The following is a 24,285-nucleotide window of genomic DNA, read 5'->3' on the forward strand; positions in this document are numbered from 1 at the left end:
TCTCCTCTCTCTTGTCAGTAAGTGTACGTGAATGTTCTCCAGTGCCGTTTACTTTGACTCGCACAAACATGGCCAGACTACATACAAGAGCACACGCAGTAGAAAGTAGAGTCTCCCTGTACAAAATCCATCTCACAAAATATACAAACATACGCACAGTGGCACACTTTGCTCAGCAGTGAACTACACGGACGGATGAACAAGCTTCTGAAATTAGCAACTCACACGCATGCTCGTACGCACACGTCTCACAGTGAAATTCATTTTATTTAAAAATGTAACCTCGAACAGAACAGATATGAAGTGTGTGTGTGGAGGGTGGAGAAAGCAGGGAAGGGGTCAACTCAGTGCAAGTATTATGGCTTGGGAGCACTGATAACAGGCAGTAGACGGTAAAAAAAAACATGGTTTCCATTTAGTCCACACTGTTCTCAGAAAGCACTCAGCACCCTTATTATGGATGCTGAATGCCAAAGAAGCCCTGCCACGCTCACTCTCCATCCTTTTCAAGTTAAAAACAAAAAAACAACTGTGATTATCGATTGTTTTCTTCTTCTGTGGTGGTCTTTTAAAGCTGACAGCTCCGAGTTTGTGTACGTGAACCAGCCTGTGAACAAAAGCTGCTCCGTTCTGTGCCGTCTCTTAACAACTCTCCTCAACCTTGAAGCTTCTCTCTCCCAGTGGGAGATACTGAAATGGTGCATCAGAGAGAGAGTGTGAGTGTGTGCGTTCTTGTGCACTTATGTGTAAAATACAGAAAACAGAGGATAATCTTTGTGCTGAAATCCCAGGATCCATCAGCTTGAGGTTGAATTCTCTCTTTGACAACAACACATAGTGACTAATCTAGTCATCACTCTCGGCGGAGCGTCTCTGGAATAGGCAGGAATATCAGGTGGTGAATGTGTGTTTGTGAGCACAGTGACACAGAGGCGTAAAAGAGCTGCACACACACACACACACACACCCCCGTCAACTTGGGGCCTGCGTGAACGGGGGGAGAAGGCGAGTGAGAAGTTTAAGTTTAGTCCTTCGGGGCATGAAGGGGTGATTCAACACCAGTCCGTCCCACGTCTCCTCACCTCGTCTTCTGTCTCCTTTAGTCCAAACGCACGCCAGCGCTCTCCTTTCCTTCAATACATGTGTACATGTGTGAATAGTATCTTGTGCGGATTTTGTCTCTAGAGTCAAACGAATGAGGAGAATCCCGTCACAGGCGTGCGTGACCCTGGCGGGTTGGTGTTGGGATTAACGTGCGTGTGCGCCGGCTGCCCCGTGGGTGTGTACGCGCCCCCTGTGCTGTGCTGGGTGACCACGGTCTGGTAGTAGGGTTCTGTATCTGCGGTAGCGCACTCCTCATAGCCAAAAGACGTGCCGATGCCTTTAAGCCCCTTGGGCTGCCGCTTCCAGGAGTTGTAGTAGGTGGGGTCGCTCATGTAGTGGTTAACGAAGGAGTGCTTCGGCTGCTCGTCCTCGTAGTCGCTGTCTGTCAGCTGGATACAAACCCAAACAAAGTTAGAGGTGGAAGTTTTTTAGGGAGACACAGACAGACACACAGCCTTTCAGTTAAATGATGCAGAACCAGAGGAATACTGTTTTTTTCTCTTGTCATAACCTGTCATTGGAATGACCCACAATGCAACTCTGAGATTCTGGAGTGGGACGCTAGTAGCATTTCATTTCCCTTTCAAGCCCTGGCCTCAAGCAGACGTTTTTTTTTGTACCTCTAAAGACCTATTAATGTTTTGATGTGTAAAATTGCTGCACTTCCTTGTTGAGATGGGCCCTAATAGATGCCAGTGTTTTGTAATTTGATAGCCGACACTTAGGACTCAACAGAAAAGGCTGGACTTGAACCGAGGACGCTGAGAGCACAGGCTCTTCTTCTTGGATGGCACGTTACCGAGCCCTTTGGCTAATTCAGCCTGATCAATCTGCTTTGGAGGCAGAAGTCTGGAGAGCTCACTGATTCTCACTATCATTCTTTCTTCTTATTTTAACTGGCAACCGCCAGTGCTACACCTTAGCCTCCTACGCCTTGCCTTGTTCTCGAGTTATCGCATTCACGAGGGGTAAAAACATTAGCATAGTGTTTAACACTTCCTCAATCAGACACACAGAAGAGCTGCCCTTCTTTTAACCGTGTAGATTTTTACAAACCATTACAGGGATGGAGCTGATAAGGAGTGGCAGGGAGGAAATGAATTTTCTTAAACAAGCTAATGTTCACAGATGTAAATGTAAACAGACTACACACACATTGACGAAAGCAAAGATGAAACAGGAAATTAGTGTAGTTCAGTTCAGGCTTGAACCAGACAGTTTATAGTCTGTACACAAAATGATGCCCTCTGTCCTTTAACAGAACAACACAGGAGGCATTGCAGACATGCAGAAGATGTTGTATAATGTAGACCTACAGACTTATGAAAAAGACTCAGTGCTATCCTGGAAAACTAAGGATGTAGAAGCTTGTAGAAACACCTGAGGAGCAATAACTTCAATTACTACTACTAAAGGTGTTTTTCCTGACTTTATCATCTCTGGCATCGTTGTGGAGGACTTTTGGCCTACTCTTCTTTACAACATTGCAGGAATTCATTTATGCAAAGCTCTATTTAGGTCCCACCACAGCATTTCAATCAGGTTGATATCAAGACTTTGACTGGAGCATTGCAACTCCTTGATCATTTTCTTGTTCAGTCATTCTGTAGATTTGCTGCTGTGTTTGGGATCACTGTCCCGTTGCATGACCAAGCTTTAGCTTTCAGACAGATGGCCTCACATTTGACTCCAGAATTATTTAGTATCGAGAGGAGTTCATGGTGGACTCAAGCAAGGTGCCCAGGTCCTGTGGCTGAAGAAAGCCCAAAGGATCACCTCTCTGCTGCCGTGCTTGACAGTTGGTATGAGTTGTTTGTACTAATGTGCTCCGTTTGGTCTCCACCAAACATGGTGCAGTGCATCATGGCCAAACATATCCACTGTGGTGTCGTCTGTCCAGAGGACATTGTTCCAGAAGTCTTGTTTCTTTGCTCAGATGCAACTTTTCAAACCTAAACCACGCTGCCATGTTTGTTTTGGAGACATCCTTGTGGTAACCCCTCCAAACAAAGCACACTCGTTCAGTATTTTTTCTAATTGTACTGTCATGACCATTTAACATGTAGCTCATGGATTTTTTGCAGTTTCTCTGAGCATTGCATAATCTGAGCTTGGGCAAATTTCCTGGCATGTCCACTCCTGGGAAGTGAACACCTGAATGCTCTAGACCAGCAAACTGCAAACACCTGGTTTTACAGAGGTGCTCACACTTACAGTTAATCAGGTCAAATTGATTATGCATTTAGTTTTGATGGAAGCAGTGAGGATAAACGTAGATTTTAACAGCCCTCTATGCAGTCTGTCAAAACTTTTGTACAATATAAAGTCATGATATGGAAAAATCAAGACGTCAAAGCGATTAACAAACAGCAAACATATATGAAGAAAATGAGCCAATGGAATGCTCTGTTTAAACTGTGTAACTAAGAGGAGGAGAGGCAGACAGGTAGAAAGACATACCTCTGACTCAGAGACCTCAGTGGGTTTCTCCGTGAGTGTGGTGCTCTCAGTGAGCACAGCTCCATTGTAGTTGTTGCAGATATCTTCATCAGAGTAGTGAAGTCCACCTGGACTGGGCCTTGGAGGAGACCTGGACATACACAAAGAAATGAAATCTGTCATGTTTTGATCAAATCCTGGATTGCGTCCGTGTGACAGAGGTGAGTGCTCACCTGGTCCCGTTCTTTTTCAGGAAGGAGTTCTTGGTGTTGAGCGTCCTGCTGTTAAGCTCCAGAGCTGTGAAACCTCCATTGTCCAGCGTTACAGACTCCTCTGCGGTGGACACGTGCTTCCCTAAAGACGAAAAACAAAACAAAATAGATGGAATTGGTTCAGATGAATATTAAAAATTCAAAGTGGTTCAGCACCACATATTGGGATTTCTTCTTGCACCGGGTTTATTTACAATCTCCTGTTTATTTGTTATGTATCCAGCTACCTCTCAAGCCTCCAAATAAGAAGCAAATCAAAGTGGGATGTGAATTTGGCAGACAGGCAATAACAGCACAGGAAACTTTAATCATTCACCCACCAATAAGCATAAAAATGAAGCAATAAAAGGAGACAATATCATGTTTTAAATTGAGGGAAATATTAGTGGAACACACCGAGCTGCTGCACAAAAAAATAAATAAATAGAAATCAGAAATGCAGTCTGCTGCCGCGTGACTCCAGCTTTGTATTCACTCTGATTACGGGGTCATACGCGCAGCTCTCCCTCCCCTCCTACACCACCTCCCTCACCCTGTTTGATCTGCTGCCCAGAGGTTGTGCCAGGGTTTCTGTGGCAACTCTGGCTAACAGCTGTCCTGATGTAACCTGGACACACACACACACACACCAAGTGACTGCGACACAGAGGCCCACGGGGAGGAAAACAGGAAGCGAAGCCTCTACATGCTTCAACAGAGTAACTGGGTAAACTAAGACTGCTTTGTTACTGTGGGGAGGGAGCTTGTTCTTCAGCACGTTAGTAATCATCCATGACTAAAACTCCAACCCTCCGGCTCGAGAGCTGCTGATCTCTCTCACTGACCTGTGGAAGCTGAAATATAACAGAGCAGTCCACATTTGAATATCTAACAGTGCGAGTTAGAATACTGGGCTTTCAAAATACCTGCGTCGAGAACACGTTCAATTTTCCACTTGTGAAATATATTGCATAAAAACATAAATATTAAAAATAACAAAAACCAAGACTCAACTTATGCAGGTTATTGTGTCTATTGTGCTGAAAGTCACAGGAGACATGATCTTTCCTGCTCAGTGTCATTCCACAGTCTGTTTAGTTTAGTTTTATGTCACAAGCTGTGAAATAAGCAGGCATTTGTGCAATTAAAACAAAAGTCTGCTTATTTTCTGTATTGACCTAAAGCTATGTCCCTAAATGACAAGAAATTACTGCTATTAGAGGGCTTTTTTCATTGAGGTGCTCCAGGGTGCCTCTTATCCTAAATCATCTTGGAAAGGAAACAATATTGCAAGAAGATCTAAAATCAGAATAAATGTGCAGAAGCATGCACCAACTGCAACAATAACTGGAAGATAATTTAATGAATCTGTGGACGATCCATGTGAGAAGCCTGCAGAGGCTGAGAGGAACAATCTGAGTGTGACTGAAGGCAGAAAAAACTGGATCCTTTTTATAACGAAGCTAAACAAACAAGTCTCCTTGTTGCTACACAGCTTAATGCATCCCGCTGCTCGGACACCACGAAAGCATCAGAGCCACGCACCTGTCCCGCATGCCTTGTACTTGCTGCTGTGTCCATGCAGCAGCAGCGTGAAGACCAGGACCAGGATGAGGATGAGTCCCACCAATGCCATGACCAGCAAGAACCACCACTCCTCGTAGAAGGGCCGATCCGACATCGCTGCAGGCGGAGGGACAGATATCAGGGACATGCTTTAGTCCATCTAGCAGTATCCCTCACTTTATAAATAATACTTTACTCTGTACAGAAGACTTTTCATAAATGATTTAATGCATTGAAAAATTGTGAATTATGTGCCTTGTCTCCAGCAGTGTGTGTGTGTGTGCGCGTGTGTGTGTGAGTGTGTTTACCAGCGAGAGCAGCAGAGGGTGCACTTGGCTGTCCATAACCATAGCTATTAACAGCGATGACTCTGAACTCGTAGCTGATCCCCGACCTCAGGCGCTCCAGCGGCACTGAGACAGACCTGCTGCTCGGAGGGAGAAATCGGATGAAGGAATCCCACACCCCCTCATCTACAGAGAGAGAGAGAGAGTGGGGGAAATAGAGAGAGAGTGAGAGAGAGAGTTGTGTTTTGATGGACGGGCCTTTAAATGTGATTAAACAAAATTATAAATTGTCAGATTACATTAAAGATGATAATGATGATGATAATGTGGTGATGACAGTGATCACAGTTATTACCCTTAATGAAAGGGGCATATCCGTTATTATCAGCAGCAGAATTATACCACAGTCTCGGCTCGCTCTCCTGCAGAGTGCTGAAAACTATTTCACACACACGTTCCCTTCCTTTATTACACCTCTGGTAATCTTTATTAGAAAATTGTGGCTGACTTGATTTGCACAGCAGGTCTCTGTGAATTTGTAGAAACCTGCACTCATAACGGTTCGGAGCAGTGTAGTGTTTAAGCTCGCCCTCTATTAATTAAAATAATTAGCACGGATGATAAAAAGATGCGTGTCAAATGAGTCAAGGCTGACCCGCGCGTGCCGTCTGTGTTCGTGCTCACCTGAGGGACGAGCCTCAATAGTGTATCCGGTAACAGAGGCTTCACCGACGTCTCCTTCTGACCACTGGATAGTGAGGTCAGAGGAAGTCTTGGTGATGGACATGTCCATGGGTGACCCAGGGGAGCCTGTCAAAGGGACACATTCAGTCTTGTTTATGACTTAATGCATTTTCATTTCCTGGAAACAAACCATAACACTGGTTAGTTTATTAATTTATGGAAATAAATGTGACATTACATTACACAGAATAATCTAATAACATGATCTGCAGGCTTCATTTGCCAGCAAATAATAAACTAAGACCATTGTTATCTATTACAGATTAAATTCTTCATGGGTCATATGAGTTTGAGAGGAACAGAGCGCCTGATTTTTTAATATGCATGCCATGTTTAACGCAGTCCACTTCCCTACGTCCAATCATTGAAAAGATAATTTACATGTAAATACTTAGAAGTGTGTGTTGTCATCATTTTTAAGTAAAATGCAGATTATCTACCAATTTCCCCTTCAAAGTCATTTCTTTGTGCACCTCTGGACCTCTTCCAGTAGGGCTGTTTGTTTGAGGTCCCTGTCTGACCTCAAACTTACACAATACCCACCTTTGGTCTTTTGATGTCCAAGGCTAAGACTCATACACCAAACTAGCTCAAAACAAAAGACCACGCAAAATACAGAGCTGAAGTAAACTAATTTTATTTAGTTAATAAACTAAAAAGAAAAGTGGAACAGGCACGTCAGAAATGTGGTGAGTGTGTGGGTGCAAGTAAGTGATGAAGTATCTAAAAAAAAGTTAAACAGAAAGCAAACAAAACCCGAACCAGCCAAGCCCCTGCTTGCTGTGGGAGAGAGAGAAGGTTAGCCCTCAGCCCTTTGTAAAACACTTAGCCAAGTGCTAACAAGTGTGTTGGATTTTGGGACCTGCATCTCAAACTCTACACACACCTCCTACACAAAACCAGGAGGAGAAAGTTAGGACCAGGAAGAGTTCCAGGGGTCATCACAGAAGTTGGATCAAGTCAGGAGTGTGCACAGGAACAAGCTTGTTTTTTTTGACATTTTTTTTGACATGCTAAAACCTCATCGCTCGGGGTCACACTGTTACTGTAACGTTGTACTGCAGCATCCCGAGGCATGCGGGGGAGAACATTTGGCGGAAAATACATGTACTGTGGCACATGTGAGTTTTTGTTCAGATCAACATCTTTCCTCACCCGATTTGCTGTTGACAAAGAAATAATCTCAAAGATAAAATCATCTTTTAAAACCCCTTTTTCCATTATTGCAGACATTTGAAAACTTGGAAACTGTGATGAGCACATTTTACAGATTTTTTTGACCATGTAATTTCTTTAATTGTCTCAATAACCGATCATGTACAATACACTGCAATCTCTAGCTGAATCTAACATGACTCTATACAGCCAATCATACCTTTCACAGGCTGAGCAGTGATGTTTGCCTGTATTGGTGGGCCGTAGCTGACTGTGAGAGCTTGAACACTAAAAGTGTACGTTTCTCCTTTGATCAGGTCCCGAACCTTCAGCCACCGCTGCCAACTGCCTTTCACATCAACTGTCACCAATTTAGTCACCCCTGCAGACAATCGAAGAGACGTGTCAGCACAAGAATCAACATGTACTCCTGTGAGTGTGTGCATATGTGTGTGCACACCTTGTATAGGAGAAGTGGGCTCGTAAATGACCCTGTAGCCTTCCACCTGTCCATTAGGACTGAGTGGAGCTCCCCAGGATACGTTGACACTTCCTCCCGTCACCTCAGAGAAAGACAGGAGACTCGGCTGGCTGGGAGCTGCAGACACATAAAGGATGTTAAAAAAAAAAAAGACATCAGAAAATTTGATGCTGCTTTGGTTGCAGGGACTTGAACTATCATCACTACATACCTGACGGCAGGGTCCGGGCCCCGCGGGGGTCACTGGGCGGTCCGTCTCCAGCCATGTTGAAGGCTGTCAGTGTGATCAGGTAAGATGTGTAGCTGGACAGGTTAGTGAGGTGCACACGGGTGTCCGGGACAAAAATCACCTTCACCTTCTCACTCTGGTTCTGCTGGTCTCTCTCCCAGTAGTGGATCTAAAAACGCAGAACAGGAACTCTGTCGGCATCACTTCATTTCTCATTTTCTTCTGTTTGTGATTCACAAGCTGTTGCACTTGGCTTAGTTGCACTTATCGAAATTAACTAGTAAATAAAAAATATTTGTGCTGTTATTTTTGAAAGTATCCTAATTGGACCTTTAGTACTTTAGTACAATGCTGCAGGTTGCCATACTTCAGAATTGATGTCTTTAAAAAGCTATTAGTTCAGTCACAGTAGATTGAGCAACCTCCTTGCGTGATTTATGCATTTGGCGCCTGATTGTAAGTAGTTGTGCAATCGCCTGCTGAAAGGCAACCTGTCTCCAAACAGTTGCAGTAAGTGTCAGACCGACTGCAATCACTCTCAGATAGTCCAGAGTCCATCTGTGTTGATGAATGCAACTCATCTGGGATGTATCTCAACTGACTGCACTGGTTTCATTCGGGTTATATTCCTACTTAAAAGCCAGATTGCAGAGCACGTCATTTTGCAGCAACTATGTCACTATTTGTGAAGAAATTTCTTTATTTCTAGTTTAAATCTATTTAATGTGAATTAAATAGAGCATCAGATTATTTGCTGATTGCATAAAACTGCCAACTTGACCTCATTCAATCTGGTACCATTCATTGTGTTAAGTGCACATAATTCTGGTTGTGCTGTGGTCAACCACTGTTTTCCGTGTTGTGACTGTAGCATAAACATGGATGCTTCACATTTGAGCAATTAAATCTAAACTGTGTGAGGTGCTACTGTATTATTGCACCGTATTTAATTTAGGTCTAGTTCAAAAATGTACAACACAATCCTAATGCCCTCTGTGAAGCGTTTAAAGACACTTTAAAGGTACATGGCCATTTAGCCTCATGTATTTGCAGACTCTTGGGAATAATCAATAATCATAGATGTGCCCATTAAGTTTTATGACATCAGCCAGTAATGGAGACATATAGGCTACTCTGGCAATGACTAAAATGAAACCGAACAAAGGTTACGTAACTATTGTCCCCGCACAATGTGATCAATATTAATATTAAGACCATGAGTCTTGTAGCTTATAGCATGCATACATTACATTTTAATAAAGCCAAAATTTTTGTGCAGCTGCGGTACCTTGATAAATGTGTTACTGAACTGACTTTGATGAAACTAAACATTTTTAATTTCAGGTGAGCTTCCTCTAGTGAGAAAACTCAATATACTTGCTATCTTATTACCAGAAAGCAGTGATTCAAAAGCACATCCTGTCAGAAAATCTATTCGGTGCATTAAAAACACCGTAGCGTCCGTTAGATTTACGCGCAAGTCTCGGCTGAATGTAGAATATTTCTCTAGTTAAAAAAACACTAACGGCCGATTGTATGACAGGAAATGACAGGACGTTCCCGACACATTTGCCAAATTTGACACACGACTCTGTTAATAGTGTCTTAACATTAGAAATAAAGCTACACAAGAACCTTTAAAGTGAAATGAGAAATTGCAAAGAAGCCACCATCTTTTAGATGGAATTTTTCAGCTTTAAATGGAATAATCACAAGAAACCAAATAAGGATCAGAGCACAGTTTTGCTGGAAATGAATTTATGCAGCTGAAGCATGGACATTTCTCCAACAAGCATTCAAGGACAATCAACCACCCGCGTATCTAATCATGAAGAACACTCACACTCAATGTTTCCGAAAACTGTCTCCATGCAGCTTGGTGTAAAAAGTTAAACACGGCCAGGAGCGATGCAAAGGGGGTCCATTTTGTTATTGCTCCTAATATAGACAGCACTACGGAGCACCATAAGCTATTTTTACAACTTCCAAACTTGGAGGTAGCAGCTTCCGAGTAGCACTTGAGGGCAGCATTATGCTGTGGCTGTCCTTCCACATGCTCTTAGAATAATGAGATACAGAATTACTCATCCATATGCTCAATTTAAAATCAAGATGTATTACCTCCTGCAAAAGGGGAGGGTTTCCATTTTAAAAATTTCATTTTAGAAAATAGGCAGTATCTCTCGTGGTACTTTAAAGGAATGGCTGTAAAAGGTCCAGGTCACTTTGTAATCCACTCCACTGTTGTTTAGTGGCTCTATTTTGGTATTCAGTAGGAGTGTGAGACACTTAGGATTACTCTAAAAACAATTTGAATCTGTCATGGATGAAAATGATCGGGATATTATTTGATAAGATCAAGAACCCTAAATGGATTTTCCAGCCATTTTCTTTTGTTGAAGGATGTTTAGGATGGATGGATCTTATCTTTTCCAGGCTTTGTTTCTATATCATTCCTGTTACAAATGACTGACCTATTTTTTGTGGGAATATCACGATGGATGTCGTAAGCTTGTAATTATCTTAGAAAGGAAAAAAACCAGAGAAAAATCTGAAGCCTGCAAACAAAGGACTGATTCATATTTAAAAGTTTGTCATTGATGGCCAGATTAACATTTTATAAAGTGCAACCTTTTATCTCTGCTCAGCAGGACCGGCACAGCTGGGTATTACTCATTACCCCTCGCTCATAATGTTCAATGTGATCGACAAGCTCTCTACAGCATTTCAGTCAACTAAAGGTACAATACAAAACACTTTCACATTAGAACGTCTAAAAACAACTCAACTGCTGTTCACAGTGTTTTTTTGACTTACTTGTGTACTTGCATTTCCCAAAAACATTCACAGTAAAGAGCCTGAACCTTTAAAGAACCTTTAAAGCCCATCCAGCAACAACATCTATTTGATGCATTAACAAAGCTTCCCTGCTGTTAATAATGCTACCAAGGTGCGTATCCACTGCAATGCACTGTTAGACTAATGTGTACTTCTACAAATCCATCACTGTGTTCAGCCTCAGCTGAAAGAGGAAGAAATATTTTTCTAGTAAAAAGGCTGTTTGTGGCAAAGGGAGCTGCCTGAGTGGCATCATGTCCCGTTTACTCGTGCATACTGTAAGGTTACAACAATGCTCTTCACACTCATGAAGTTTGATTGTTTAGGCCACAGGGAAAACAGCTGGTCCCCGTATGGTCTATCTGTAGCTCTTGGACAACATAATGGCTTCTATTTATTGGTTCCCTCTTAAATCCAGAAAAAAATAAAAATCCTTCTCCTCACATAAACAGACCCCACCTGATCTCAAAGACCTCGTAGTAGCGTATCACCCCAGCAGAGCACTTTGCTCTCAGATTGTTGTGGGAGGATGGAGAGTTTTCAGCTTTCAGGAATCGGGAGCCAGGAGCCTTTCTACTTTTAAGATTGTGCTTAAAACGTTTTGATAAAGCTGCCCCTGCCTGAGCCTGGTTTTGCCTGAGGTTTCTTCCTGTTAAGAGGGAGTTTTTTCTTCCCACTGTCGCCAAGTGCTTGGTCACAGGGAGGTTGTTAGATAGTTGGGGTTTTCTCTGTGAGCGCCTCGAGGTGACTGTTGTTGTATTTTGGTGCTATATAAATAAAACTGACTTGAACTGAATCAGTAAATATGATTTTTTTTCCTTTGTCACGTTAGAATTTCACTGGAAATGATGGTGAAGACCAATAACTCCCATGATCCCACACTGCGCAAGGATATCAAACTATGTCTTTTGCTAATATTTGAGCTACAACTACATACTGTGCAATTACACCGTAGCAAAAATACTTCTGCAAAGAAGTTTACCTAAAGTCCTACCTGCTCTCTGTGCTATTCATCTACCAGCGTGTTAACAGAAGTGAGAACCTATAAATTCATTAAACATTCTTTCTTTGCTCTCTTTCCTCTCATCTTAATCTCCTTAACCCCCTCTGCCTCACACTCCCCTCCCTGTGTCCATCCATCTCTGGTAGTTTAAACATATTCCCTCGATCTGCTGCTCTAATCAGGATTCTATGGGGATCACTTACACGTCTCATTCCTTCACTCTGCAAATATTACATTCCCTTCTTTCTTCTCCATTCCTACCTCTGCTCTGGCAAAAATCAATGTGTCTAAAGCAGGACAGATAACCTTGTGTTTGAAGTATTAGGAGTGAGAGGGTGGGACAGGGGAGTTGAGGGGGAGAGACGGCCAGAGGAGTGATACTCAAACCATTAAAGGATATTCAGATTCTTCCTTTAACTTAATTCTCTTGCTCTCTCTCGTGTGCCTACACGACACTTGAAGGCGCAACAGAGCAAAACCCTTCCAAGTCAAGACTAGAGAGATACTTTAAATACAGAGCCAGCTCTCTGTGCTTCTCTCTCACATGAGCACTCATGCTAAATACTTTGATGCAAGGGCAAAATTAGTCTTTGCATGTACACGCATGGTTTTCTGTGTTTGTCTGTGTGTCACCTTGTATCCTTGAATGAGTCCGTTCTGAGTCTCGAGTGGGGGCGTGTCCCAGGTCACTTCCAGGGTGGAGGGAGACACGGCGGACACTGTGATGGACTGCGGGGCCACCGATGGAGCTGCAGCAGGTGAGAATTTTCGTTAGACTCTTACTATGTGAGCCGGCAACTGTGTGTTAAGAGTGGGAAGTAGAGAAGATCTGTTCCACTCTTCCAATTAGAATGAGCCTAAGGCAGTACCTTGTTACTCTACTGTACCACACATATGCATGAACACCGGCAGTGTGCACCTGAGGCGAGAGAAAAGGCCATATCACCCCATTTCATCATCCCCCTCCAGCCTTTTCTGCCTCCCCCTCCTGCTCCGCTTGCTTATCCTCACCTCTCACTCCCCTGCTTGTGATATGTATGGCCTACCAAACTACAAACATACGCACACACACATACACACCACTTGAATATGAATACAGCAGTGGTCTGAAGGAGGGAGTGTGAGATTGTGGGAGAAATTGCAAAAATGTACCAGCGCTACTATCATAATGTGCAAATCTGTTTACCTGCATTCGTGTTTGTGGTTTATAACTGCCTTCTTGTTGTGTGTATGTGTGTGCGCGTGTGTGTATGAAAGAGAGACAAAGAAAGAGAGCGAGGATCTATTTGCACTCCTGTCTGTCAAATGGATCCATAATTTGACTCTCCAGTGAAAGATAAACAGGTTGGGGCATCGCAGCAAAACAGTTGACCTTGTGCAGGATTTCAAATGCATGTACACATACGCGCACACGCGCACACACAAAGGCCCATGCTAGGAGGAATGGACAGGACAAAGAAAAGAAAGAGGATGACAGAGAGAAAAAGAGAGAGAACAAAGGACTGGATAATAGTGATAGAAAGCAGACACACAGGAACAAATTAGGTTTTGACACTCCAGGTCTGCTCAAGCTTTTTCCACAGCTTTCAGGCATTTAATCATGAAGTCTGAAAGCACACGGAAAGCTCTGGATAAAATCATGACAGCTAATGAGCCTAAAATGTAGACAGATCCATCGACACTGCTCTGTATCTGCTGCTGACGACCACGTAACGGACGCACCGAAAGCGCAGAGGAGGCTTGTAAGTTGGGATTGTTGTTGGAACTTCCAAGGTTAGGAATGTGCTTTCTTAAAATGCTTTTAGAATTTTTATTTAAATACCCACTTAAATGGTTTGACAAGAAAATGAGCAGCCTGCGTGGAGTGAGCTCTGTTTTCACACACCTGCCTCTCCGACAGACACTTCAACTGGGTTGGAGGGTGGGCTCTCTCCGATGATATTGTAGCTTGTCATGACAATCTGATAGCGTCTGAACTTCTTCAGTTCTACAAAGAAGTGATAAACAACTTGGCATTAAAGGTATTTGCACAACACGCTTACAAAGCACATAAGTTGTTTAACGTTGGCACTAAAAAATTGCCCGGAGTTTGGTCATAAATTACTTACGTGTCAACTCAAACTCTGTGAGCGAGTCACTGCTGACCGTCTTGAAGGTGCTCTTGGCTTGGAAGGAGTAAAAGAAAGATGGATGGAAAGTGAATCAATAAAGTTTCAAGTTCAACAATAAATTCAGCAATTATAATGCAATTCAATAAAATCCCCATATTTAAGAGGGAAACGTTTGAAAGACTTTTATGCTTCGATGTGCTCGTCGGACTCATCGGACTTTGGGTGGAGGGACAATTGTGCGTCTGCCAATCTAGTCAAACAGATAATCAGTCGACCGTAAAGCACTTCGGGCTGTAGAGTGCATAATAATATTTTATTATTGCCTTGTTACAATGCAATAAGGACACCCTCGTAAGAAAAACAACTGTCCAAAGGCGGCCATTTGATCAATGTGTCCTTGCAGTGACACGTTTCATCCCAGATCTCAGCCCTGATGCATGAAACGCCTGAAAAGAATACTTTTTCCTCATATTTTCTTTTCTTTAATACTTTTTGCATCTGAATAAATTCTTTTCAAACTAAAAATGAATGCCAACCTTGCATTCCAGTATTATTAAGATCTTTTTAATCCTCTCCATTATGGCTTATTTTGTGATTTTACAAATAGCCGGAGCTGTTAATCGCTTTAATTTCTAAAATCAAGAGTTTCAAAGCATTAAACCTTCAACCAGCCATGTATGATCTAATGAATGCATGCAGCAAGCTTTCTATATCTCCACATGTTGAAGCAATGTAAAAGGGGCTGCAGTCAGATCAATACTCAGCAATTAAAAAGTCAGAGGAACAGAGTTTTATAGTTGCCAGGTCCTAAGTTTGAGATAGTATTTGTTGCTCTGTCCTGCTTTTCGTTGGATTTGGGGAAGTTTATACTTGAGCAAGCAGAACTAGTGTTTCGAGACAGCACTAGATTACCCGTTCTGTAATCTTAAAAATACAACACATCCAAATCACAGCGGGATTATACGATTTAGAGAAAAACCTGCAGCTTTGGCATGAAGAGCATGAAGCAATCAGCTCCACATTTAAGAGCCCTTTAAAAGGTTTGAGCTAAAAACTGAGTTAACTGGAAACATTAAGCCAAATCTGACAAATACATTTTCAACACATGGACCTAACATTAGCTTAATTAGCTTGCTATTAGCCATATCTAATAGGACTTCCAGTCAAGGCTGTTTGTAAAATCCATAGCTGTTAGTCAGAAAACTGTTTTTGTTACTTCCTAGTACCCTCATTGTTAAAACACATACCACATCCACAGTTTGACTTGTACTGCATACCAAATCATCCCCTTCCTGTCTCCATCTCCGCAGCAAAAGGTAAACATGCCATTATCATCACGGTAGCATCGTCGTATCAAAAGCTGCAAACGGAGGCTGCTAGTTCGGTAGTTTGGGTTGAGATGCTGAAGTTGGACAGCAGAGTGTTATAGAACATTGTGGGTGTGTATAAAAGGATGGCAATGTTGGCATCCTTGCTGGATAAATTAAATAGGATTCAGAATGTAGTTTTAATGCAATACTGGTTTGCCTAACCAGCAGAGAAAAAAAATTTAACCCACGGCGAGGCGTCCTCCAGCAACAGCCTGATAACAGACAGTCTGATGACCGGGAGGGTAAAGAGCAGTTGTTTCCTTTAGTAGCAGAAGTACTCACTTGTAATGAGGGCACTTGTGTTGTTTTTGGTTGTCTGGACTTCTGCTTCTGTGAGAGTGGAAGCGTTTGCCGGGAGCTCTCTATAATAGAGCCGGTATCCAGTCAAAACTCCATTAACGCTGTCATCGCTGGGACGCTGGAAACATACAGACACACACACAAGCACGTGTTAAAACAAACAAACAACAAAAACAATGCTACTTTCTCAAAAAGAGATTTCTAAGCTTCTGAGAACTTTCTGTGTGTGTGCTTATTTTCATTTCCTTTGTGTAGTACAGCAACAGACAGGACGCTGACAGGCTGGCAGAGCAGTATTTTATCAGCATGTCCACTTTAAGGGGCTGCTGGATTGGTCTGGCTGTAACTTGCACAGAGAAAGTGATGCTTCAGTAGGTTTGGCACTCTTGTAAAGGATGATGAAATTGCTGGTGACTTTGTTTTTTCATTGCCTCCTTCTGCTTTGACGTAAAGCCACAAGGATGAGAGAAGACATTTCCAAGTAGAAGAGGAAGAAAGACAAGGAGTGAAGTAGCCAGGCTCTATTTACCATCTTCCCCTCTTTTTTTGCCTGTGTTGTTGAATGTTACTGATAGCTGAGGGATTCTTCTGCCCTATAACATCTCTCCTGCTGGTATATACTCATTAAGAGATAAACATTTCCCCCATCTCAGGACTGTGTGTCCATCTTAGTGCCTGCTTTGCCCTTCTGCCATTTTTCCAATCTTTCTTTTCTCCTCTCTGACCTCTCCTGCTTCAATATATAACAATAATTACACCCAAGAAATAAAACACATGCAGTACAAATTAACACAGAGGCTGTAAGGGGTTTTATCCTCAAAATAAGTAAATAACGTGCACCCGAACCATATGTTTTGTTGTGCGGCTCTGTGTTTATCAGGGATTGTTGGTGTGTCAGAAGTCTGAACTTACCTTCCAGTGCACCAGCACTGAGGTAGTAGTTGTCGGCTTCACTGAGAGAATCACTGGAGGCTCATTAGGCACTGGAAAGAAAACACAGAGAGAGTGTGGAGAAGAAAAAGAAAAGTCAGACACACTGCCCATCCCCTTACATCATATAATGTTTTCAAATCCACGTAATGCACCGTCTTCCCACTTCTTTTCTCCCATACAGTGTCAGCATCCCAGTTTCTCACCGTCCTGCAAAGTGGTGGCAGCCTCCGTCTCTCTGCTGGGGACGCTGTCTCCTACGTCATTGGTGGCAACCATACGAAACTTGTAAGAAGTGAAGGGCTTCAGCCTTTAAATCCAAGTACACACATATAAGAATTATTTAAAAAAAATGTATTTTGACCAGTTTTAGCAGGAAAAGCAAGCGATACGAGATTCAACATCTTTTCAAAGGGATGAGGTAATGCAAATCTCATTGCATTTCTCCAATCCCAATTCCAATAAAGCTGGGATGCCGTGTAAAAAGTAATCTGTAATTTAAAAAAAAAAAGTTTTTAAATTTGGTGGCAGCAACAAAAAAGTTGGTACATGGCCATGTTTACCACTGTGTAGCGTCTCCTCTTCATTTAACAACAGTCTGTAAATGTCTGGGAAGTGAGGAGACCAGCTGCTGGACATTTGGGAGACGAATGTTGTTGCATCCTTGTCTGATACAGGATTCTAGCTGCCCAGCAGTCCTGAGTCTTTTTGTGTTTTTCGTGCCAGGATGCTCCAAATGTTTGCAGTTGGTTAAAGGGCTTGAGTGCAGGTGGGCATGTTTAGCATCGTGTTGTAGAAACATGCATGGCTATCCCTAAAAAAGATCTCTGGATATCTAGATATACCTTTCACTTTTCCAGACGTGCAAGTTGACAATTCCAAAGGAACTAAGGTACTTCCATATGATTTATTGCTCAGGACATCAGCCCCATGTTTACAAAATTTCTTTCAAATTTAAATTCATCCGGCCACAGAACAGTCTTCCCCGTTTTCTCAGTAATTTTAGATGAAAGTCTTTAGCCCAGACAGACAGCAGCATTTCTGGATCATGTTCACGTATAGTTTCTTATTTGTATGATAGAGCTTTAATTTGCAATTGTGAATGACAATTCATTATGAACTGTGTTCACAGACAATGATTTCTGGAAGTGTTCCCGAGCCCATGCAGTGATTTCCATGATAGCATCATTCCCATTTTTAATGCAGTGCTGCCTGAGGCCCTGAAGATCACAGGCATCCAGTAGTGATTTTGTGCCTTGTCCCTTGCACACAGATTTCTGTGTTTCAGTTTTCTGATTAACCTCTGCCCATCTTTCTCATTTCGGAGAAACTCCACCTCTCTAAAATGCTCATTTTTATACCCAATTATGTTACTGACCTGTTGCCAGTCAACCTAATTAGCTACAAAATGTTCCTCCAACTGTTTCTTTATAATTACTTACTTTTCTAGCCTTTTGTTGCCCCATGCCAACTTTTAAAATGTGTTGCTGTCATAAAATGAGATTTTTCACAAAATTGTAAAATGTTTAAAAATCCAATATGATTTCAATGTTCTTCCGTACCACACAAATAAAATACAGATTTATGAGATTTTAGAAGCAATAGCTGCATTCTGTTTTTTATTTACATCTGACACAGTTACCTAACAGGTTTTTTTTTAATATAAAACCACAGCAATGTACTCATTATTTTGCAGAAAAAACAATTTTATAAAAACTCCTACAAAAAGCCTCTTGTGTAAAACTGTAAATAGACAACTGGACATGTCGGTACAAAGCTGAATGTGACATATCTCCGCGAGGAGCCTCCTCAGGAGGAGCCCTGCCTTATGTGCATTGATCAAATGTGGCCAGCGATAACTTCTGACATGTCTCGGTGGATGCACCGACTCTTAATCCAACTCTCATGCTTTTCTGTTTACTTGAAAGATGTACCATTGCTGAGCACTGTGCCTCAATAACTCCCCTTAGCAATAGGCTCGTGCTTTAATCTCTTATTGCTTTTTGTGACAGTGGCGAGGATGCTGCTGCTGATGGCAGGAAAGCTGGCCAGAGTACCAGCAGCTCTCCTGCTGAGAAGTGGCTCACTGGGAAATAAAGAAAAATATGAGAAGACTTGTAAAATGTGACTCCTTTCGGTGTCTGTTCGGGTACAAATGCTCTGCGATATTGTAATTTAATAGAATGCTAATTTGAAAGGCAGAGATGAATAACAATTGTCAAATTTTCCTCTGCACAGAAAGACAAAATGAAAAACAAATAAGATAAGTGGAAGGCAGAAGTGTTCTTGGCTTTTCAATATAATAACTAACTAAAAGTAATTCCACTACTCCCCACATGTCTACCTGCAAGGGTTTTCCCTCGACACAGGAGATTGCACAGGGCCAGTCTGAAATCCAGCAGGTGACAGGAAAACTGCTCCAGTCTCTTGTTGTATAATTATGAGCCTGGGCCCAATGATGGACAACTAAAGGCCCTGTGGGGCTGTGGTTATCATTGGAATAGAACATCAAAGGCACCAGGCTTAAACAGGGTGGGCTAACAGCACTGGGAGGACGTTAAGGACAATGTGTGAAAGTGTGTGTTTACTGTATATGTGTGTCTGCACATCAGCCTGGGGACTTCGATGTTTTGGTTCCCAAGATGTCTTGGTGGAAAACAACAATTAAGGATAGATAAGAAGTGAGTGTGAGCGTGAGCATGTGGAGATGTAAGCTAATTCCTCCATCCGGCGCTCTAATGAGAGCGTTCAGTGATAGAATGAGCTCGAAAACAACAACAGCAGCGACCGCCATCATGGCAGATAGACTCTCCCTGAGGCAGGTTGAAAAAGACTGACGCAGACACATGGAGCGAATGCTCTTCAGCATCTCAAATAGCCCTGTGATAGCTCGTGAAGGAGCACACAAAAACAGCCACGAAGCAGGCACGAACACACACACACACAGACACCACATGCTGGTAAAGCACCATCATAGTCCTACTACTCGGACCATCAGGAAGTTGGAGTAACAATCCGGTCTGACTGCTCTCACCCGCTGCCATCACGAGGGAGTAGAGAACAGAGGGACTGAGAGAGGGGAATGTAAAAGGAAGACATGCAATAAGACTGAAGCCCTCTTGTACAGGATGAGTAGAAGAAAAAATACAAGCCTGATGGTTTTTGAAAGCATTGGCTGTTGATGGATGGAGGGAGAGGAGAGGAGGTGGTGACAGCAAGAGGGATGAAAAATTGTAAAGGAACAGAAGGGACAAAAAGCGCACGCAAACATGAAAGCTCGGAGGCAGAGCGAGTAAGAAAAAGACAGAGAGCAGCTCCTGCTGCGCCTGTGTGATTAGGTGACTGAGATCCTCCCCGTTTATGCAGTAATTATGATTACTCTGCTCTCCCTGGTGTTTTTGTTTGGTGGCATGTGTGTATGTTTATTCTCCACCAACCTTTTCTGTACTTCAGCTTCTAAACAAATAAAACTTTCCAGTCTCTATTATAATTCTCCGTTGTTTGCTTTAAATTCACAGCGTCGTCTTCTCTCTGTCCACTCCTCTCCCCCGAGGATGCATAAACATAAGATTTCTACAGATTGCTTTAATTAATTCAAGTTCAGCGTGTCATGCTAAAAACAATTTTGAATTTGGGGATCTCTAAGGAAAAAAAACTAACAAACAAAAGAGAGCCATCTATATTTTTTATTGCCATTTTCTCTAAGCCTGAGATAATCTTACTCACTCTTACTGATACTGCTGCTTTACTTTCAGTCTGACTGAAATAGCCCATGAAGGCATATTTTACTGGCTTATTAGATATATTCATTTTAATCCTTTTTCACACGTTACCCTGCTGTTTGTCCACCTCAGCCTGCTGGTACTGCAGTGTGCCACTCTCCTTATTGCTGGGTGGCTGTGAAAAATGACTCGACGGCACCTGTGACTATTCTGTTGTGACACATGGGTTTTGGTATCCCTCCAAAAAAAGAAGCTGTCTTAAACATGTCATTCCTGTCTTTGAGATCAATGTAATATTCAGCCACCAGCGTGATATTTTTTGTCGCCGCAGACTGTCACTTTCTCCGGATCAGTGACAAACACTGCAACTTGGCCAGTAGCCAGTCATGCTGACATTTGCAGTTGTGAGAGACTGTTAGAAAAATCACTTTTTCTTTTGAGTTTTTGGTGTGAAAAGTGTAATAAAAAAACAAAATATTGCACTTTAAACTGTCTATATATGAAGTGCCACAAATTCAAAGGGTGATGTATCAACCACTGCAGCTGTGCGTATGTGCATGTGTGCGTGTACCTGTCAACAGTCCAGGAGGTCATGTTATGCAGGATGTCAGCTGTGTGGGTTTTCCAGTCGCCGTTGGGCAGCTCCTTGATTTGCAGAGTAAAGTACCTCAGCGGCGAGGAGGCTGAGCCACCGGTCACCCAATGGATGCGGAGTTGGCGAGATTCAACCTCATCTTGAGGAACGGACAATTTCCTGGGTGGGAGGGGACGCTCTGTAGACACGGATAGGAGGTTTGAAGAGGCGAGATAATAACATGAGAGAGAAGGTGGAACAAGTGATGTGACAAAGATAAGAACAGTGGAACTGAAGAGGAGGCAGGCGCATGAAAAAAACGAAGCTCCATGTGCAAAGGCTTCGAATATTTCCACAGCAGCAAGTCCAACGCTTTCTTAGGCCAGAACTCAGCTGGAGGGATGAACACAATTTCTCCAAAAGAAAGAAGAGAGAGCACTTAAGAGCTCTGAAAACCACAGTCAGGATCCACATCTTAAAAGCAGTCAGTATGGCCGTGACATAAGTACACACACGCACACAAGAAGCCAGGTAAGTAAGAGAAATCGGGTTATGTAGGGCATCAGAAAATGTGATAAAAATAAAGAGTTGCCTGTCTTCTTCTTTTACAACCATGCCCTCAACTATTGTAACTGCAGAGAGTACTGTAAACATGCGCAAAGCTTTAATGTAAAGATCTTTTCTTTCATCTGCTCTGCTAAGACATGGATTTTGTCTTTGTCATGCTCATCTTTACAGTCACCATGAAATCAGTTTTCTGGGCAGACATCTAGCTGCAGGGAAATGTGGTTTCTTTGATCTTTTACCTTGATTACAGGGAACTAGTCTTTTGTATAAATGATGTTTAAGAAATAAGCCTGCTGCACACAGCAGGTCACTCAGACGCCTGGATATTTGCAGGACAAATGGAGATAAAAATGGACAATCTGCTGCAAATATTTCTGTTGCACAAGGCACGGGCAGCCCACATTTATGTAACATGTGCATCAGCGTGAAAAAGTGCTGCCATGCAAACACGTGTTTAAATGAAACAAGACAACTAACTACTGCGGCATCAAAGAAACCATTTCTCAACAGATTGCTTGTGTGTGTGCGCGTGCGTGCGTGTTTATCTGTGTCTTAGCAGTACCTGTGCAGGCACACAAACAACAACACACGGCTGGGGGCAAAACTGTCTAATTTCAGGGGCTTCGGGTTATCGATTAAGTCTGGAAATAAAAGCATTATCGATTCTCTCTGAAGTTTAATTAATCTGCACTTATTTTCTCAAAACGCACACACAACCACACACCCAGGCAGGCTCGGCTTCCTTCATTCATCCTTATCAAAAGTAATTTGATAATTTGATTTGATCTGTTTGTCTCCTTCTTCCCGCACTCCCCCTGCTCTTCGCTCCCTTCAAAATGTGACTATTCTCTGCCCTCTTTTGTCTTTCTGATACCATCTGTGTCTCCCTGTCTGTTCCCCTTTTGTTCTGCTCCACAGTTAAGATCATGTTCTGATAATAAACTCATAATTGCGAGAACAAGTTCGGACCTTTCAGCACTTGCATATTATTTCTACACGAGGGAAGGAGAGGAAACACTGGGTTTTTAGTAGAGATGGCACGATACCACTTTTTTATGTCCGATACCGATATCATAAATTTGGATATCTGCCGATACCGATATGAATTGAATTGAAATTGAATTGAATTGGAAGAATGCTTTATTGGCCATATGCAGGTTGCCTCGCAGAGGAATAGGACCCCCCCACATACACAACAAAGACATCACATGGGAATACAGTCGGAGATCGGCAGCGTTACAGAAAAAAACAGATGGTACCTTCCCAAAGGAAAAAGTACTATAGCTTACTAGGGTATATTAGACTTAACAGTTACTATATACAGTAATGGACTTCTATACATTTTATATCAGATTAAAACTTTGGGTGTAAGATTCAGATAATTATTTATTAAAAGCTAGACATTTTAAATGAGAATAAGAAGAAAAGTATGTCTTTGTGCCCCCCTTTTCCCTGTTAATGCCCCATCGGCCCCCCTGGCTAAACTTTGCTGGATCCGCCCCTGCACAGTTACCAGCCGTCAGCTAGTAGAAAAAGATCCTGGTGTAGAAAGTAATATTAAATAAATTCTAACAACAGCTTATCAAGGTTAAATGTGCTGCTGTTGTTCAGCCGCTGGTTTCCTCTTTCTGGTGCAAAGTGGGCCAAAAACAAACAAGAGAAACGGGAGTCACGACAGAAAAGCCGATCAGCTGATCATTAAGCAGTTTCATGATTGAAGTAGCAACAGGAGAGGGAGAGAGAGGCAGTTGCTCCATATATTGGTTGTTAAGCTTAACGTGGGAATGCTTTACAAACATTCAGAGATGAACTTACACACTTGCTTTACTTCCCTCTGGGATCACTTCCTCGGAGATGAAACGCTGGTTTGGTAGCGAGGCTACAAATACACACAGCTGCTCTATCACGTGAGCACACTGCTCCAACGTGCAACGGTTATGAGCTGAGTTACGCCATGTCGCAAGTTTTGTGAGGTGCTTTTTTGATATTTAATGGATCGGATTACATTTTTTATTTCTCTCCGATATCAGATCCAGTAATTTACGTCAGTATCGGACCGATACCGATACTTAATATCGGATCGGTCCATCTCTAGTTTTTAGTAGAGGAAAAAGGAAAGATGAAGGGGTTGAAGGTAGCTGAATATGCTATGTTCTCTGTTACCTTCTCAGCTCTCACGCTTTTGGGTACAAACATCAGCAACGATACATATTTCCAAAACGGTTTCTCCCTAAGGCATGCATCCACACACACGTTCACGTGCTCACCCAAAAAGCCAATTTTCTCTTTCTAGGGATTAAGTTGGTCTCTTCAATATCATCAGAAAGAAATCTCTATTAGGATATTCTGTCTATCTCACAGCAAGAATGGGGCATTATGCTACTGAAGTGGAACAGAGAACCACTGAACTCTATTCTCAAGAAATCCTGATAATGACGCTGCGGATGTTATGATATCTGATCCAATTAAAATGCACCACACAAACTGATGGCTGCGAACAGAGTATCTGACAAAATGATTCCAGGTTTCCACAAAAAATCACTTAACTGTCATATTTTAATGCTTCTGTAGCATTTCACTGCTTACTCAGTGCTGCTATGCTGACAGAGAAAAC

At 42.4% G+C, this 24,285-nt stretch overlaps 1 protein-coding gene across 2 annotated transcripts in view; it reads right to left on the reverse strand.

The window, feature by feature from the left end:
* Positions 1-1,187: 1,187 nt before the first annotated feature.
* Positions 1,188-24,285, reverse strand: part of LOC146630288 (protein sidekick-1-like) — a 292,332-nt gene continuing 269,234 nt past the window's right edge. For both annotated transcript variants that reach the window (XM_085355729.1, XM_085355728.1), the window contains 16 exons: positions 21,102-21,303; positions 17,015-17,118; positions 16,791-16,861; positions 15,861-15,996; positions 14,206-14,262; positions 13,983-14,084; positions 12,731-12,846; positions 8,239-8,425; positions 8,007-8,144; positions 7,767-7,928; positions 6,332-6,457; positions 5,669-5,833; positions 5,340-5,477; positions 3,777-3,897; positions 3,565-3,694; positions 1,188-1,493 (listed from right to left, as the gene is read on the reverse strand). In XM_085355729.1, the coding sequence (XP_085211855.1) occupies positions 1,188-1,493; positions 3,565-3,694; positions 3,777-3,897; positions 5,340-5,477; positions 5,669-5,833; positions 6,332-6,457; positions 7,767-7,928; positions 8,007-8,144; positions 8,239-8,425; positions 12,731-12,846; positions 13,983-14,084; positions 14,206-14,262; positions 15,861-15,996; positions 16,791-16,861; positions 17,015-17,118; positions 21,102-21,303 (2,261 nt within the window). The remainder of the gene's footprint in view (positions 1,494-3,564; positions 3,695-3,776; positions 3,898-5,339; positions 5,478-5,668; positions 5,834-6,331; positions 6,458-7,766; positions 7,929-8,006; positions 8,145-8,238; positions 8,426-12,730; positions 12,847-13,982; positions 14,085-14,205; positions 14,263-15,860; positions 15,997-16,790; positions 16,862-17,014; positions 17,119-21,101; positions 21,304-24,285) is intronic.

This window comes from Diplotaxodon limnothrissa, linkage group LG6 (genome assembly GCF_057381915.1).
Source record: "Diplotaxodon limnothrissa isolate DT_005_m linkage group LG6, D_limnothrissa_male_GT1.1, whole genome shotgun sequence".
NCBI classification, from domain to species: domain Eukaryota; kingdom Metazoa; phylum Chordata; class Actinopteri; order Cichliformes; family Cichlidae; genus Diplotaxodon; species Diplotaxodon limnothrissa.